Here is a 16,683-nt window from a genome sequence, read left to right as displayed (position 1 = left end):
TCCTCTGAGCAGAAAATGGGGAGAAATAAAGGAGAAAACTCATATTATTGGGCAATCTGCACCATGGACCTGAGGGGCTAAAGCTGCTTTTGGCACCAGCACCTCTGGCTGCTTCCACCAAACCAGTCAGACATGCACAGCAGGACCAGCCTGACCAGCTCAGAACCCCTGGCTGATGTATATTTTATCATCAATAAATAAAATATACATTCTGCCTGGTTCTGAATACATTTCCACACCAGATTCTCCCATTCACACTGGGGGATAGATGCCCCAGAGCAAAGGACTGGCTCTGCTGGTGGGTCAGAAACCACGGTTTCAGAAGGCTGAGGTTGATCCCTGCTGACAGGGAGCCTGGATTAAAGGTGTCCCCAAGGCAAGGGGACAGGAGCTCACTCAGTGATGCCTGGCACTCATCAAACCCACAGGGAGCTGCTCTCAGCTGGATTCCTGCAGAGATTCTGCACATCCCTCATGGAAGGAGATTTCTAAACCTTCTTTTCCTTAAGAGGTTTTTTTTTCCCTCAACTAATTTTGTCTCAGAATTATCCGAAAAGAGGTTAAAAGGAGATAAACAAAACCAGCAGTGCAATGATCCTTGGGACTCCAAAGGATTCCCAGGCCAGCACCACGTCCTTGTCACCACCTTGTATTTCTGTTTATTTCTGCTGTGACAACACCACCTCTGCTCGCTCCCATCCACCTCAAGTCAAGTGTAATCTAATTAATCCAACTTAGATCCCTTCTCTTCTAACAACTTAGCGCGCACCTGCGGAATTCATCCATCATTATTATTTTTAATTAAGCCGTTAACTCGCGGGGTTTTGGGAAAGTTTGAAGCGACAAAATTTGCTCGGTTGAAGGCTGGAGTGAGCACCGTGTAATTGGCGAGCGAGCAGCTGACGGATTCCTGAGGAATTTACTCTTTTAATGGCAAAGAAGAATCACAACAGCCCTAATTAGCAAATACGCAGCCGAGCTTTCACTCCTGGCTCCTCCATCAGCCGCTGTCACCTCTAAGGACCGGCTGCCTTTGATGATAATTGTCCTTACACGTCCTCAAAGGCAAAGGGAAGAGCAGCAGGGAAGCCCCAGGAGCAGGCGGGGATGGGGACGGGAGCTGCGGGGACATCAGAGGGTTTGCTGGGACCCTGCTGCGAGCGGAGCGTTTGCCTGGGTGGGAGCGCGGCGTTCCCGGCTGGAGGCACAAACGGCTCCCACTTCGCGGCTCAAGTTCACTGGAAGTGTCAAAAAAAAAAAAAAAAAAAAAAAAAAACCCCCCAAAAAAAAAAAAAAAAAAAAAAACCCCCCAGAAAAAAAAAAAAAAAAAAAAAAACAAAACAAAAAAAAAACCCCAACAACAACAACAACAAAAAAAACCGGAAAAAACCCAAAAAAACCCCCAAAAAACAGCAACAAAAAACAAAAAACCAAACAAAAAAACCCCACAAACCAAAACAAAAATCAATAAAAACCCCAAAAACCTCAAAAAAAACCACAAAAAAATCACACCAAAAAGCCCACCAAAAACCATTAAAAACCAAAAATAATTTTTTAAAAACACACACAAAAAAAACCAAAAAAAAAAAAAAACCCGCAAACCAAAACAAAAATGCACCCCAAAAAACAATAAAAACCCCAAAAACCTCAAAAAAAACCACAAAAAAATCACACCAAAAAGCCCACCAAAAACCATTAAAAACCAAAAAAAATTTTTTAAAAACACACACAAAAAACCCCAAAAAATCATTAAAAAACACAAAAAAAACCACGTATACACAAAAAAAATCACCAAAAAAAACCAAAAACCTCAAAAAAAACCACAAAAAAATCACACCAAAAAGCCCACCAAAAACCATTAAAAACCAAAAATAATTTTTTAAAAACACACACAAAAAAAACCAAAAAATCATTAAAAAAAAACACAAAAAAACCCACGTACACACAAAAAAATATCACCCAAAAAAAACCCCGTTATAGTTTGCAAATGAGCAAAAACTCCTAATCCTGGAGTTCCAGCTCTGTTGTGTTACACAACGTGGCCATAGTGGGGCTGGGGCACAAAGATCTATCAGCAAAAGAACCAGAGGAAAAAAAAAGTTATTTACACTATTTACACTGAGGGTCTCACAAAACAACCTGTGAAGAATATCTTCACACCTGTACTTCAGCTTTCTGTAAAATTAGTTAATTATTGTGCTGATGAGTTTCACAGCCTCATTAAAGAAAGCTGATTTCAGGATAGCACCCACCAGCCCCCCCTGGTGTGCTTGGGGAAGGTTCAGTGGAGCTGTGCTGGGCACAGAGGGACACGAGGGGACCCAGAAAATCCCTGGACTTTCCTAGGCCAGCCAGGGCTTCATCCCAGCAGGGTCAGCCCCTGTTTTTCCCTAGGCATTCCACCAAGAAGGCTCCTGGCTCTCCAGGAGAAGAGACCTGAGCAGCTCCTGCCCTCATTCCAGAGTTTTCATCCCAGAGCCCTCATCCAGATGCTTGAGCTCCCCCATTAAATCCGAGCTGTGCAGACAACTCAGCCAGCACCAACCTCCCCTAAGAGCAGCCTCAGGAGGGAAATCCCAGACACTGCCTCGTCCCAGACACTCACTGTCCCACATTCCTGCTGCTCCCAGCTCTTCTCCACCCTTCCCAGCCCCTGTTCCACCCTTCCCAACCCTGTTCCATCCTTCCCAACCTGTTCCATCCTTTCCCGACCCTGTTCCATCCTTTCCAGACCCTGTTCCACCCTTCCCAGCCCCTGTTCCATCCTTCCCAGCCCCTGTTCCATCATTCCCAGCCCCTGTTCCATCATTCCCAGCACTGCAGCCTCACCAGGGGACACACGTAGGGGACAAGCACGAGTGTTTGTGCACACACAATGAACACAGGGAGCAGCCTTGGATTTACGCTCCCCAAGCTGGAAATCCATCCCTCCCTCCTCACCATGGTCTGAGGACACCAGGGGGCTGGGGCTGGCCTGTCAAGCTCTGGGAGCCAACACAGCAGCTGAGAAATGAGGAGCTGCTGCAGGCTGGGATCCAGATTTTATTGGAAGAGGAGCTCCAGCTCCAGGGAGGAAACCCAGGATGTGCAGCCAGAGCAAAGAGAGTCCAGCAGGGCCAAGTCCTACCCCCATCATTACCAAACATGCTTGGAAAGTGTTCAAAACTCATCCTTCTTACAAAATTCATGAGGCAGAGCCATCTGCCTGGCAGCCAGCTCTCATCCCTGCTCCTCACTGGGCATTCCCTGCTGAATGGCACAAGGCTGCCTCCCAACTGCCCTAAACTGGGTGGGAAAAGAAGGAGGGATGGAATGGAGACACCCTAAGCCTGGCTGGGGATGGTAGCATGGGATTTTCCACTGATAAATATGAAGTCTGAGAACAAAATATCTTCTATTCTGTATATTGTATATATTATATATATATATATATATATATATATATATATATACATACATATACATGCAGCAGCTCTGAAACAAGACAGGATTTTTAACCCAGTCTCTGCCAGGAGTTTGTCCCTTCAACACCCCCCCTTTAAACCTCAACAGTGTGTGGTAAGTCCACAACCTCACCAGCGTGTATTTAAATAAGTTTTTTAAAAAAATTGTTAGGAGCAGAGCATGACTTAAGTAATGTCAAGTGAATAATTCAGGCTGGATTTATAATTGATGGGGGATTTAGCAGGAGCAGAGCCATAAGTGGCTTTCTATTAACTATTGATGCTCCCCACCAGGCTCCCGACAAGCTGGGCTGGGCTCCTTGATCACAGCTCTGCCCCATGTTTAATTCAAGTGCTCTTCAGAGGACACAGTCTGGGGGATGCCTCTGCTCCCAGGAATGCCACAGCAGCCCCTGGAGCCAGTTCCCATGGAGCAATCGCCATGGGAAAGCTGGGATGGGGAGCTGTGCCTGGGGGAGCCCCCCTGATCCTTTCTCCTGCACATGCCAGATGACCCCAAATATCTGAGTGTCTGGATAAGCCCAGAGCCCTCAGTCCTGCCTAAAAGTTCAGCTGGTTTTCAGCTGTTTGTGTCTTATTTGAGGGAGGTGTCTCTAAAATCCCTTTCAGACCTCTCTGCACACTCTGTCTGGGAGAACACAAGAGTGCCAAGAAGCTCCTGTATCTTCCTTCACCCATCGCTGAATGTTTCATCCCCACATGAAACATTCAGAAAGCTGCTAAAAATACAGGCACAACCCCAAAAATACAGCAAGAAGAACCCACCCCCATCCCAACAGCCAGAGAATCCACATTCCAAACACTGCCCTTCCAGCAGAGCTGCAACAAACACCCCATATCACAGCACCCACAGTGCCACAGGGATCAGGGAGCCCGGAATGCCCGTGGCACCTCAGCAGAGCCTCTCACTCCACCATCTCATGGCTCTGCAGAGCATCACAGGCTGAGATCCAACTTCATTCCACGCCCAGGGGAGGCTGCCCTGGCAGCTGGACCAGGCAGAGCAAGGACAAAGCCTGACCTGGTGCAGGATTGAGAATCATTCACACCATTCCCCTCGGGAAGGCTGGCAGCCTCGGGGCAGAATAAACCCCGAAATCTCCTTGATTGCTAACTAAAAGATTATTGATAAAATAACTGCTCCTAATTCAGCCCTGCTGCCAGCAGAATTGCAATATCTTTCAATTACCACTCGGGAGCGAGGCTTTCCCTTGGATTACTGGAAGAAACAACATGAAAAGAGACTCTGGAAAGGGCTGGAAAGTGAAGGTGAATCTATTTTTGCTGCTCTCCAAAGCCAGCTGGGGCTCTGCTCACTCAGAGCAGGTTTAGCTGTGGTTGGCACTGTCTGAGCTGCAGCCACAGCAGGGTTTGGCAAAGCCAGGAGATCCAGGAGGATCTGGTGCTTGGGCTGAGCCTGGCACATCCAGCCCTGGCACACCCAGCGGCTGCTGCAGGGCCAGGGCATTCCCCACCCACCCTGGTTCTGCCTGACATGAGGAGAACCAGCATGAGGAGGGAATGACCTAACTTGGAATCATAGATTCATCCAGGATGGAAACACCTCCAAGATCATCCAGTCCAACTGTTACCCCAGCAGTGCCAAGTCCAGCACTAAACCATGTCCCCAAGTGCCACATCCACACGTGAACTGCATTTCTATGAGAGCAGGCAAAGCCACCTCCTTCCCAACAAAAAAACCATGGAGCAGAGTGACCAGATCAGCCATGGAGAAAGGGAGCATGAGGCTCCTCAAGGACAGCTTTGGTTCAATGGTTTAGGGCTGCAGAGAGCTGCAGAGCAATTCCCTGCCCCTCCCAGAGGAGCAGCCCAGGAACAACTCCATCCCCAGACCCAGAGCACACAAAGGGCCAGACAAAAATGACTTTTCTGGAGGCCTCAGACCAGCCCAGGGGTTACGAGGGGTCACCTCCAGCTGCAGCAAACCCCTGTGGCCATGGGAGCACCCAAACCCCGGCAGGAGCAGCCCCTCACCAGCTCCATGCGCCGGCGGCTGGACTCCAGCTCCCTCTGCACCAGCTCGTCCATGTCAGCCTTCATCTCCTCCATCCTCCTCTGGTAGTACCTGGTGTTCTCCCTCTCCCGTGCCTCCGACTCGGCCGCCTTCTCCAGCTCCTCTCCCATCTGGATGATGCTGTCCCGCAGGCGCAGCACCAGCACCTGGGGGGTGAAGGGGAAGCCGAGCTGTTGGGAAGCTCCTCGTGAGCACCGAGCCACTGCTGGCTGTCAGAAACTCCCACGCAGAGGGAGCAGCAGTGCCACCAACCAGCCCCAGCCGCCAGCTGTCCCTCCCGGCCCTTCCCAGGCGCTCCTGTCCCCGCGGGTGAGGCGGTGGCACTGCCAGGCCTGCCTGGCACCAGCGCAAGCGAGCAGGGGGTACCTCGAAGCGCTTCATCTGCACGGCCTGGAAGTCCAGCTGGCTCTCCAGGTCCCGGATCCGAGCTTCCTGCCGGCTGACGATGGAGCGCTCGGCCGGGCACTGCTCCAGCTGGGCCGCCCTGGCCTGAGCTGCCTGCAGCTGGGAGAGCAGGGGCTGTGTCAGCATCCCCCAGCCCCTCTGCCGGACCCCTCTGCTGAACCCCTCTGCTTGACAGTAAAAGATTTAAAACCGCAGAAAATTTGGGGAGTTAGAAAGAAAGCTAGGCTAAGCTTAGGCCCTGGGGAAATGGTAAAAGTAGGCCCTGGGAAATGTTAGGCCTTGTGTTTGCCAGATCATGTGAAATTGCACCTGCATGACCAGTATATGATAAATGAGATAATTGTTAGATGTGATGATTGTTTAGATATAATTATTGTTTAATCGTAAGAAGAATCATGAGAAACTATGTTCAAGGGTTTGAAGGGGGATCACGAGAAACCTATGCTTGGATGAAATCAATATATACAATAGAACAATGTAGGTTTAATAATTAATATGTAAGTTACATAACGATAGAATATAAAAACACGTTCATCCCGAACCCATGGCAGAGTCAGATTGGGGTCTGTACCCCTGACACCCAGGGCTCTTCAGTAAAAGCACCCGCATTTAATCATTCCGTGATTATGTGTTCCTGAATGCTAACATGCTGATCCCCTCTCCTGATCCCCTTTTTCCAGATCCCCTCCCCAGTCCCTCACATGCACTGGGGTCTCTCCTGGCCCCTGACGTGACGTGTCCAAGCGCTGCCCTCCCTTCCTAGAGAATTCCCTGCTGTTGAAGGCGCACAGAGCAGGCCTGACACGGATGTGTGGCTCTGAATGGAGAACTTGCTGGCCAGGGACACGTGTCTGGGGCTCCTTTGCTTTTCTCTCCTCACAGACTCTTTGAGGACAGCAGGAGTAAAAATTCACAGCCTTTGTGGAAAGCTGCCCGGGCCAAGCTGTTTCCTCAGTTCTTACATCGAGATCTCCAAAGGAAACTGCCCTTTTAGTGATCCCGGGTTCAGATTTTGAATTTGACCTAAAACTGCAGGAATCTGCCTCCTTTTATCCAGCCTATCTCCAAAGCACCACCCGCTCCGCCTCGGAGGAGCGAGTCCTGCTTCTGATTCCTGGGTAGCTTAGCCACGCTCCAGTAAAGCACTTCACTTAATGGGATTACTCATGTGTTTAAAATTAAATCCCTCACTCCAGGAGGGGTGGCACAGCCACAGAGGCCATGGGGTGCAGCCCCTGCTGGTGCCCATCCCAGCCAGGGCAGTTCAGCAAGGGAGGAAAGAAAAGCCAGGCTGTGAATCCCAAAAACTCTGCCAGGAAAAGATTTCTCCAGCCTAAAGAGGTCCCACTCCTCAGCAGGGGTGCCACAGGCTGGGCAGGAATTACCTTCCCCTGCAGGAATTACCTTCTCCTGCAGGCTCTGCTTTTCTTTCTTCACATCCTCCACCTGTGTCTGCAGCTCCCGGATCTGAGCGATGTCTGTGGCTGACTGCAGAAACAGAAAACTTGGAGTGGGAGCAAGTGGGATCAGGGCAGAGGGCTGGTTCCTGCCTGAACCTCCTGCCCCTGGGACAGTGAGCTGCTCCTGGACTGCCCTGATGGAGCTTCATTCTCCCAACTCACTGCAGCTTCCCTAATTTTTGAAACAAGTATTTGTGGATCAGGACAGAAACCAGGTTGTCCTGGTTCCAGACACAGGCTCCTGGATCCCTCCCACCTCTGTATGGGGCAGCAGACTGTGAATTGCCAGCCTGGCCAGCCTGCTCTCTCCCATGGGAGTTTTGGGGTCCCTCAGCTCCCAGGATAATCCTTTGGGAGAGCCTGACATAGCTTGGATATGACACTGAAAGCCCCAAGGCCGTCTGGCAGCACTTTTTAACCTCTGCATGAGAAAATGGTGAAAGAAGGAATAAAAAAACAACCCAGAGGGGCAGCTGTAGGATTCCCCAAGTGTTGAAACCAAAGGCAAAATACCTCTTGAAAGAAGGTCAAAAACTGCAGGGGAGAGGATCTGGTGCTGTGAGCCTTCCCTTCCTCATCACAGCACTTCTGTCCTGGGCTCCTCACCCCTCTGTGCAGCCCCAGGGGCCACCACTGACCCTGCAGGGCTTCCCGAGAGCCCTCCCAGGGTTGGAGACGCTGCCCCAGCTCCTACCTGGGCAATCAGAGCCTTGTGCTTTTCCATGAGCTCGTTCAGGTCTTCCTGGTCCTCATCGATGCGCTTCAGCAGGTCTGCTCTCTCGTGCTGCAGCTGGAACAGCTGCTCGTCCACCTGCAGGAGGATCCACAGCACCTGGTTCATGGATCCCTCAGGGAACCGACCAAATCCCCTCTGGCATGTGCTGCCAACAGCCTCCAGCCCATCAGAGAGGCAGAGCAGGACCACGGGATGCTGCTCCCCTGCAGGAATTCTGTCCACCCATTAAACCCCACCCCCGGAGGCTGTTGTTTCCAAACTGTCCAGGTGATTTAGTGAGGTATATCCTTGGAGACTTAGTAAACACGCTGGGATATTTTGTAAAAATCCTCACCCGTGTAATGAACACCGCGAGGTGATTTATTAACCACTCTGGTAGTGGCTGATTTAGCGAAGCAGCTGCTGATTGCTGCCAAACTCCCCCGAGGTGGGGCTGTGCCCTCCCACCTGCCCTGCCCTGGGACAGCTCCAGGAACCCACCAGGGTCTTGCTTCTGCTGAGGGTCTCCAGCTCCGTGTGCAGGTTCTCCAGCTCCAGGGCTGCTGTCTGCTGGCATCTCTGGGCCTCTGCACACTTGGCTTCACTCTCTTCCAGCTGGGAAAAGTTGCAGGGGATCATCATTAAAGGAGCAGAAACCACATGCTGATGGTGCTGCCCCCGTGCCACGTTTATTCCCACTTGCACAGAGTATTTTTCCCTGCTGAAGAACACAGAATCTCCACGTTTTAAACCCGTGCTCCTGGTTTACAAGGCAAGCAAAGCCTCCTTGGCACCTCCCAGCACAGATCCCAACACCACTGACTGTCCTGGCGAGTCCAGCAGCCTCGATGGCACATCCTCCTTCGGCGAGGTGGAGCTGGGATCATTAATTTGCAAAATTATGTGAATTACATGTAATTCCTGATTAGAGCAATTCATGATTCGGGGGTTTGCAAATGGGCTTTTCACGTGGCGTAAATTGCATTTGCAAATACACGTGGAAGATCCCATTTATAAACGCTAATTTGCTCTCGGGTTTTACAGCTCAGCCATTAAGATCACAACGATCTTCAATGGGCTGCAAACATCTGGAAGCTGCAGCGTCATCCCGAAAACTCCCCCTCTTGCCTGGGCGGAGGAGTTGTCGTAGGCTGTACCTGAACATCCAGTTCCTTCCCCTGCTCGTTGGGGTTTCTTTCTTTTCTCTATGAAAAATAAACCCCTCTGCTCACTGCTCATTTCCTGTGCCTGCTCCTGGTTTCCCTGTGGAGTTCCAGGGAGCAACGGGAAAAGCTGCACACCATGGCAAGAGTTTGAGAATTAATTTTTTTACTTTCTTTTTTATCTCTTTCTCTCAAAAAAAAAAAAAAAAAAAAAAAAAAAAAAAAGGGGGGGAAATCATGGAATACCATCACTGGAGCTTCTCCACTGTTTGGGGAGATTGAGACCTTTCACTAGAAAAGGAAGAACTTTCTTCCACCAGCACAGAGACTAAAAAAAGTCTCTGTGCTTTGCTGGGATGAGTTGAAGATGCCACTCAGATCAGCTCCTGGTTTTGTGGCCTTTCCCACCTGTCCAGCTGCTCTAGAAACAGCTGCATCCACAATCATGGACTGGCCTCTTCCGTGCCACAATTCCCACCAAATCCCTGATAGTTCCATCAGGCAGAAAAGCATCTCCAGGACCCCTCATTAAACATCAGCTTCCAATTCACTTTGTGTAATGGAATTTTCCCACTTGGGAAGAATAAATTGAAATTCCCCCCAAAAATGCATAATGTATGAACTGTGGAACAACATTAGTTTGCTGTGAACACCATCTGTTAAATACCTGCATAAAATGGATGCCTCAGCCTTATTAAGAAACAATGCTGCACTTCCAGCCATATGGATTTTGATTAACGGAAATGTAACATTTTAGCAAAGTTTTTCTTCTCATGCAGCTCCGTGGGCTGCTGGTAGGATGCATTGGCTTTTGAGAAAGTCGTCATGAATGCCATTAGAAATTGTTTCAGCTTAAAGGACAGAATAATCTTGTGGCATTTTAAACACAGGCAGAGTCTCAGTGTTGGTGGCACAGCAAAAACTCCGCATTCCCAAAATCCAGGCTGTCTGCTCTTCTCCAAACACAAGGGAGCTGAGCACAGCCATGGAACCACAGGGACAGAGAGTGACCTCCTGCCTTGCTGTGGGGACTGGGGTGTGCAGGGAGCAAGAGTCCCAGAATCCCAGAGTCATAAAGGTTGGGAGAGATTTCCAAAGTCATCTCCAGCCTGTGCCTGATCCCCACCTTGTCACCAGCCCAGAGCACTGAGCGCCACGTCCAGCAATTCCTTGGACACCTCCAGGGATTGGGACTCCAAACATCCCTGGGCAACCCCTTCCAGTCCCTGACCACCCTTTCCACGATGAAATTCCTCCTGCTGTCCACCCTGACCCGCCCCTGGCACAGTTTGATGCAGTTTGCTCTCATCCCGTCCCTGTTCCCTGGGAGCAGAGCCTGACCCTCCCCAGGCTGTCCCCTCCTGTCAGGAGTTGTGCAGAGCCACAAGGTCCCCCCTGAGCCTCCTTTTCCCCAGGCTGAGCCCCCCCAGATCCCTCAGCTGCTCTCTCCATGACTTTAGTCTCTGGAGTAAAGATTTACTTCCCCAGCTCTGCTCCCCAGGTGAGCTGGGCATTATTCCCCAGAGGGATGGGGATGGACATGATGGGATGGCCACGGGATGGGCAGAGGAAACACCTCAGCATTCATGCAGGCCCCTCAGATCAGCACATGGAAGGGACCTGAGGGCAGGACCCTGCCACATTTCCCTCCCACCAGGGACTGGGAAAAAACAGGGGCAGTGCAACCTCTCCAGCCCCAAAGTGGGATTTGGGAAACACTGAGGGATTAATGAAGCACAGCACTACAGCACCCAGTCAATAATATTTAACAGCACAAGAGTGCAAAAAATGGCCATTCCCACTGTGGTCTGTCCCAGCCATGGCCATCTCCTGCTCTGGACATCCAGGTAAGGGCATGGACACACCTCGAGCTCCATCAAGCCCAGCTCACCTTCCCCTTCTCCCCCAGCACAGGTGGGAACAGCTGCTGCTCACAGCTGTTATTTATGCACAACGACCCTCCCAGTTATATTCGGATGTTGCTGGAGTTGCTCGTGCCTTCAGATTAGTTCGTTTCCAGGGGAAATGTGCAGAACAGATTAATTTCTCGTGGTTTCAGAGGGCCAGCAGCTTTAGCTGAGCCCCTGCGTGGCGCTTGGGAATACACGGCCCACAAGGGGATGGAGAGCCCCGTGGTGTTCCTATCCCATAGCAGGGCACCCCACAGGACTCAGAGCTCACCTTGGGGTCGGGGATGTCCCCAGTGTGGTGGCACAGAACCGCTCCCCAGGTCACCCAGCGCCGCTGAGCTCAGACCACGGCAAATCCCCCCCATCCCTCTGCCGCTCGCAGCATCCCTATGGCAACGCCGCCCCAGCCCGGCCGTAGGAGACGCACAGAAACGCGCCAAACAGAAGGTAATTAACAGGGAAAAAAAGGGAAAAAAGCACTTCACCAGCGCTGCCTTAATTACAGGGAAGAGCTCCTTTTCCAAGGAGACTCCCGCTGCGTGTCAGCGCTCAGTCAAACCGGGGCGGCTGGGAATGGTCCCCGCTGCCCGCAGTCCCTCCCGTACCTGTTTGCGGAGGTGCTCCAGCTCCTGGCCGCCGCCTCCGGGCTCGGCTGGGGCCGCCAGCAGCAGCTGAACATCGGCCAGCAGCGCCCGGGTCCTCCGCAGGTCCCGCCGCAGCCGCTTCTCCACGTCGAAGTCGCGGTGGCCGATCTGGGCAGGGGACAGGGGGTGGCTGAGCCCTTCTGCCCCATCCCAAAGCGTTCCCCACTCGATTTAGGGATGTTTTGGTTAACTACACCGAAGCACTGAGTGCCACGGCCAGTTCTGTATTTTTTCCCCACCAAAGAGCTGCTCCTCTGAAAATATTTGCCCAGCCCTGCTCTCCACGGGTCACATCCCCCCCAGTGGTGACCCCTGTGGCCAGAGGGACAGCCTGGCCACACAGCCACAAGGAGTACCTTAAAAAAACCCCCAGAGAGAGGGAGAGAGCAACCATGGTTACAGGGATAAAGGAATTAGCCACCAAATAAACAGGGACATGGTTTCAGTGCTCGATTTCAGCATAACTGAGGTATAAGAGCATTTTCCATTTAGGTTGTTTTCCACGGCTCTCCTTTCAAACCCCTTCCTTCTCCTTTTTCTGTTCACTGGCTAAAATCAACTGTGTGGATTTGACCTTGTAGCCTGGTTTAGAGCTGTCTGGAATTTGCTGGAACAAGAAATCATTGGCATCTCCATTTCCTTAATTAGTTTTCTGGGTTGGCTGTTTTCTTTCTATTTTTTAAGGAACTGTCCTCTGCAAACCAGAGGGTGTTTGCAGCACCACCACTGCTGTTCCCCTGCCATCCCTCCAGCTGGATCCTGGACACTGCTCACATCATTTTCCTCTTGCTCAGGGTCTGTCCACAACCACAGGGGATAAATTTGGTGCCATGGCTGGAAACAGCTGCCCCCTCCCACCACTGCAGCCCAGGATTTTTAAGTGACAAAGCCAGGATTTGATTCAATAGCTGCTGCCAAACTGTGGTTGTGTCTCACAGCAATCCCAGCTGCATGGCCCCATCTCCCCTTCCCTCACACCAGGACTGCCCTCGGGGGGCTGGGGGCTGCCAGGGCAACACCTGGGGGCTCTGCGGAGGGAGAGGAAGCCTTTCCTCCTGAGCCCCCTCAGCTCCTGCTGCCTGCTCATCCATCTCAGCTCCCCTCCCACGAACAAGCAGGATGTGTTGGACTGTTGTAATAATCCCCTGCTTTGATACAGCATTGTTTATTGTGACAGTTCCCAAAACATTTTCTAAGCCAGGAGCAGGAGGGTTGTGTTGGAAAAGCCTCGTCAGACCATTTTGTGTCTGCTTGAAATATTCCCCCCGTTCTGGTGCTGCAAAGATCCCGGATTCATGCTGTTTAATGAACTCACAGGACTGCCAGGGCTGGTGAAGTGGTGAAATGCAGCTTGTGCCAACAGCCAGAGGACACAGGGCTTGGTTTCTGTGCCAGGGTGAGTGGCACTGGGACAAGGCAGCGTGAGCGTGGGCAGGAGACATGGGGACATGTGACAGATCCTCTGGGCAGTCCTGGGCTGCAGCACCACCTGACAGTGACACTGAGCTGCTGCCATCCTCAGCCCTGGCCTCTCTCAGTCACCAGAGCTCTGGGGTGGCCTCCAGGTGATGCCAAGGGATGCCCAAGGAGGCTGAGTGCAGCCCCTCCTCACCTGCTGGCTGAACGGGAGCAGAACTGGGTGTGCTTTTTTCCAGTTGCTTCCACAGACTGATCAGAGAGAGCAAAAGGATTTGTTCACCAAATGTGCTTGGGATATAATTCCTCTGCAATGAGCAGGATTGGATAAACTGCTTTTCTAGGCAGCTGGATGCAGTCCAGTGCTAGACCTGGCTAGTTTGGCTCTCATGAAACACCAGGAAAAAGCAGACACCTTCCTCTGCCTGGATAATTCTCCTGTACAAAAAGGAACAATTCCTCTCTGTGGGTCCTTAGTGGGACCGTGCAGCCCCTGTGTGATCCCTGCAGTCCCAACACCTCCAGATCCCAGTGCCTGCTGCGGCTGGGTGGCATCTGGGACAGATGAGGGACAGAGGACCATGAGCAGCAGCACGTGCACCAACACCAGGCTGCTGCTCTGGCTGCACTTGTTTATCCCCACTCCTGCTTTTAGGGCAGGGCATGGCCCACGAAGCAGCCCCTGGGAGGGCACTGCCCCCTTACCTGCTCACACAAGGTGCCAATGAGCCCTTCCAGGTCCTGCTTCTCATGCAGCACCATCTGCTTCTGCTCGTGCTCCTGCTCCAGCTGCATCTCCAGCTGCCGGAGCTGTGGGAGAAACCCAGCCACGCTCAGCACCCAGCCACCCCTCAAGGTGCCAGCAGGGCAGAGCTACTGCCACAGCGGGAGTTTGGCATTCCCCAGGAGAGGGAGTGCACCTCTGCAGCCAGCACTGGGGACCAGGAATGGGCCACGTCCCCTGGAGTACCTCCTACCCCTGGCAGTGCCAGTGCCAGGGACCTGCAGGACATTGGGGACAGGATGGGCTGTTTGAAGCACAGCCAGACATGCCCCTGCAGCTTTGGAATTCGTGTTTGCACCCACCAACCTCATGGCCTTGAGGAAAGGCTGTTTTCTGCAAATCAGCCCCAAACATGACACCCTGGAGCTGACATTGGTGTTACTGGGAGCAGTGGGTCCATGTGCTGCATCACGTGTGGCTCTCACACACTGTCCTCAACAGCTCCTCCAGCGTGGCAGGGGCTCACCCCTGACCCAAAGCCTGATCTGCACCCCAAGGCTGTGACCGAGGCTCATGCTGGGGTGATGGTGGGAAAGCAGGAACCTGGAAGAGCTCCTGGGGACATGGGGAGCTTTGGGGAGCACCCAGCATCAAACCTACCCTCTTCTGGCAGGACTTCTGCATGTCCTCCAGCTCCTCGTCCTTGTCCTCCAGCTCCTTCTGGTGGATCTGCTTCATCCTCTCGATCTCCAGCTCCAGCCTCTCGTGGAGCTGAAACACCCAGAGGTGATGCACACCCCGAGGGGATGAGGATGGTGTTGGGCTGTCCCAGCAGGGACAGACACCCCTGGTCCCCCCAGCCCCACGTTACCTGCTCCAGGTGATCCACAGCAGCTGTTTGCCGCTCCAGCTCCTTCTTCTGCTCAGCAGCGCTGCCCTCCAGGTCCCAGAGCTTCTTCTTGAGCGTGGGCACCGTGTCCGTGGCCCCGGGGATGCTGAGCTCCTGCACTCGGCCGGCCAGCACGGCCACCTGCTGCTCCAGCCTGGCCACCTCGGCCTCTTTGTGCTGGGCAGAGCGGGCTCAGAGCCTGGACACTCACACCCTGCTCTCAGAACCCACAGCATTCCCAAAGGCATCGTGCCAACCTCCTGGAGCAGCAGCAGGGACCCCACACCCAGAGCCCCATGCCCACCTTTCCCTCTTGATCCTGACCTCACCTTCCCACTGCCCTGGGGTGTCCCCCGTGGGTTCCCTGCAGCCCCAGCTGCCTGGGGGTGCTGGCAGCAGCCTTTGGGGTTCCCCCCACCCCAGCAGCAGTGCCCCTGCCACCATGGTGGCATTTGGTGCAGCACCATCCCACGGGGCACAGACAGCACCTTCCCCAAGATGGGATTGGGGGTAGGCATGTGAGGAAGAGCACAAGTGACCCCAGTGAAAATGGGGGTGGCCCTGATTAGCTGAATCATGGGGTGGGGATCACTCATACCTAGCAACACCCCTTCTGGAAGGAGATTTAAACACACTGAGCTGTGCTAAGAGAAATTGAAATCAAGTTTCCTGATTGCCTCTGCTCTGATTGCAAGGATAATGAGTGCTGCTCCCAAAACTGGGTCCAACACAGCAAAGTGGGGTCTCCTCCTACCTCCAGGCTCTGCTGCAGTTTGCCCATCTCCCAGCGGATGCTGGTGTTCTCCTGGGACAGCTTTTCACGGAGGCTCTTCTCGAAGGCAGATTGCCCCAGGGCCTGGGCTAACTGCAAGTCAAACCTGGAGGGCAGCACAGCCAGCTCAGGCTGGACAGGGCTTGGAGCACTCTGGGATAGTGGAAGGAGAATATTCCCCTCCCATGGCAAGGGATGGAGCTGGATGAGCTTTAAGGTCCCTTCCAACCCAAACCAGTCTGGGCTCAGACCCTGTGTCAGTCACAGAGCAATGGGATGGAAAAATAACTCCCAGCAGCTAAAACAAAAACAGCTCCACCCTCACAGCAGCTCCTCACCCACCCCAAACCTCCCCATTCCCTGGCTCCTGCTCCAGCACCCCCCAGCCCTCCCCGTGCTCCACACCAGCCTTACTTCTTCTGCCTCTTCTCCAGCTCGTGGCTGCGGCTCTGCTGGTTCTCAGCCAGCAGCCGGGCGTCCTCCAGCTCGCAGGCCAGGCGCTGGCAGCGCCGCCGCAGCCGCTGCGCCCCGTCCCGCGCCGCCTGGCACGCTGCCCGCGCCTCGCCCAGCTGCGGAGGGCACAGGGGCTGTGGCAGCCAGGGAGGGACACACGGGCCCCGTGGACCCCACAGAAAACGGAGACGTGCACCCCGTGGAGGAGGGAACTCGTAGACACCACAGACCCCACAGCACAGGTATCCCACAAAGGAGGGAACCCACAGAGTCCATGGCACACTCAATTCACAGAGGAGGGAGCCCACGGCACACACATCCCACAGAGGAAGGGCCCCTGGACCCCACACACCCCACAGAAGAGGAGCCCCACTGACCCCACACACCCCACAGAGAAGGGACCCCACAGAGTCCATGGCACACTCAATTCACAGAGGAGGGAGCCCACGGCACACACATCCCACAGAGGAAGGGCCCCTGGACCCCACACACCCCACAGAGGACAGGCACATGGACCCCACAGAGGAGGGACCCCATAGACTCCATGGCACACTCAGTTCAGAGGAAGGACCCTTGGACCCCACACACCCCACAGAGGAACTCCACTGACCCCACACACCCCACAGAGGAACC

General features: G+C 53.2%; 1 protein-coding gene across 1 annotated transcript in view; it reads right to left on the bottom strand.

The window, feature by feature from the left end:
* The window catches only part of MYO18B (myosin XVIIIB), a 57,851-nt gene that overhangs the window by 12,317 nt on the left and 28,851 nt on the right, over positions 1-16,683 (bottom strand). Inside the window, 11 exon segments of the mRNA XM_041410408.1 lie at positions 5,460-5,645; positions 5,866-6,003; positions 7,309-7,392; positions 8,059-8,175; positions 8,581-8,694; positions 11,758-11,904; positions 13,918-14,022; positions 14,597-14,707; positions 14,808-15,002; positions 15,580-15,703; positions 16,012-16,166. Of these exon segments, the coding sequence (XP_041266342.1) occupies positions 5,460-5,645; positions 5,866-6,003; positions 7,309-7,392; positions 8,059-8,175; positions 8,581-8,694; positions 11,758-11,904; positions 13,918-14,022; positions 14,597-14,707; positions 14,808-15,002; positions 15,580-15,703; positions 16,012-16,166 (1,476 nt within the window).

The sequence above is a fragment of the Onychostruthus taczanowskii genome, unplaced genomic scaffold (assembly GCF_017590055.1).
Source record: "Onychostruthus taczanowskii isolate IOZ18803 unplaced genomic scaffold, ASM1759005v1 scaffold32, whole genome shotgun sequence".
In the NCBI taxonomy this organism is placed as follows: Eukaryota; Metazoa; Chordata; class Aves; order Passeriformes; family Passeridae; genus Onychostruthus; species Onychostruthus taczanowskii.
This window is presented reverse-complemented; position numbering and strand designations above follow the sequence as displayed.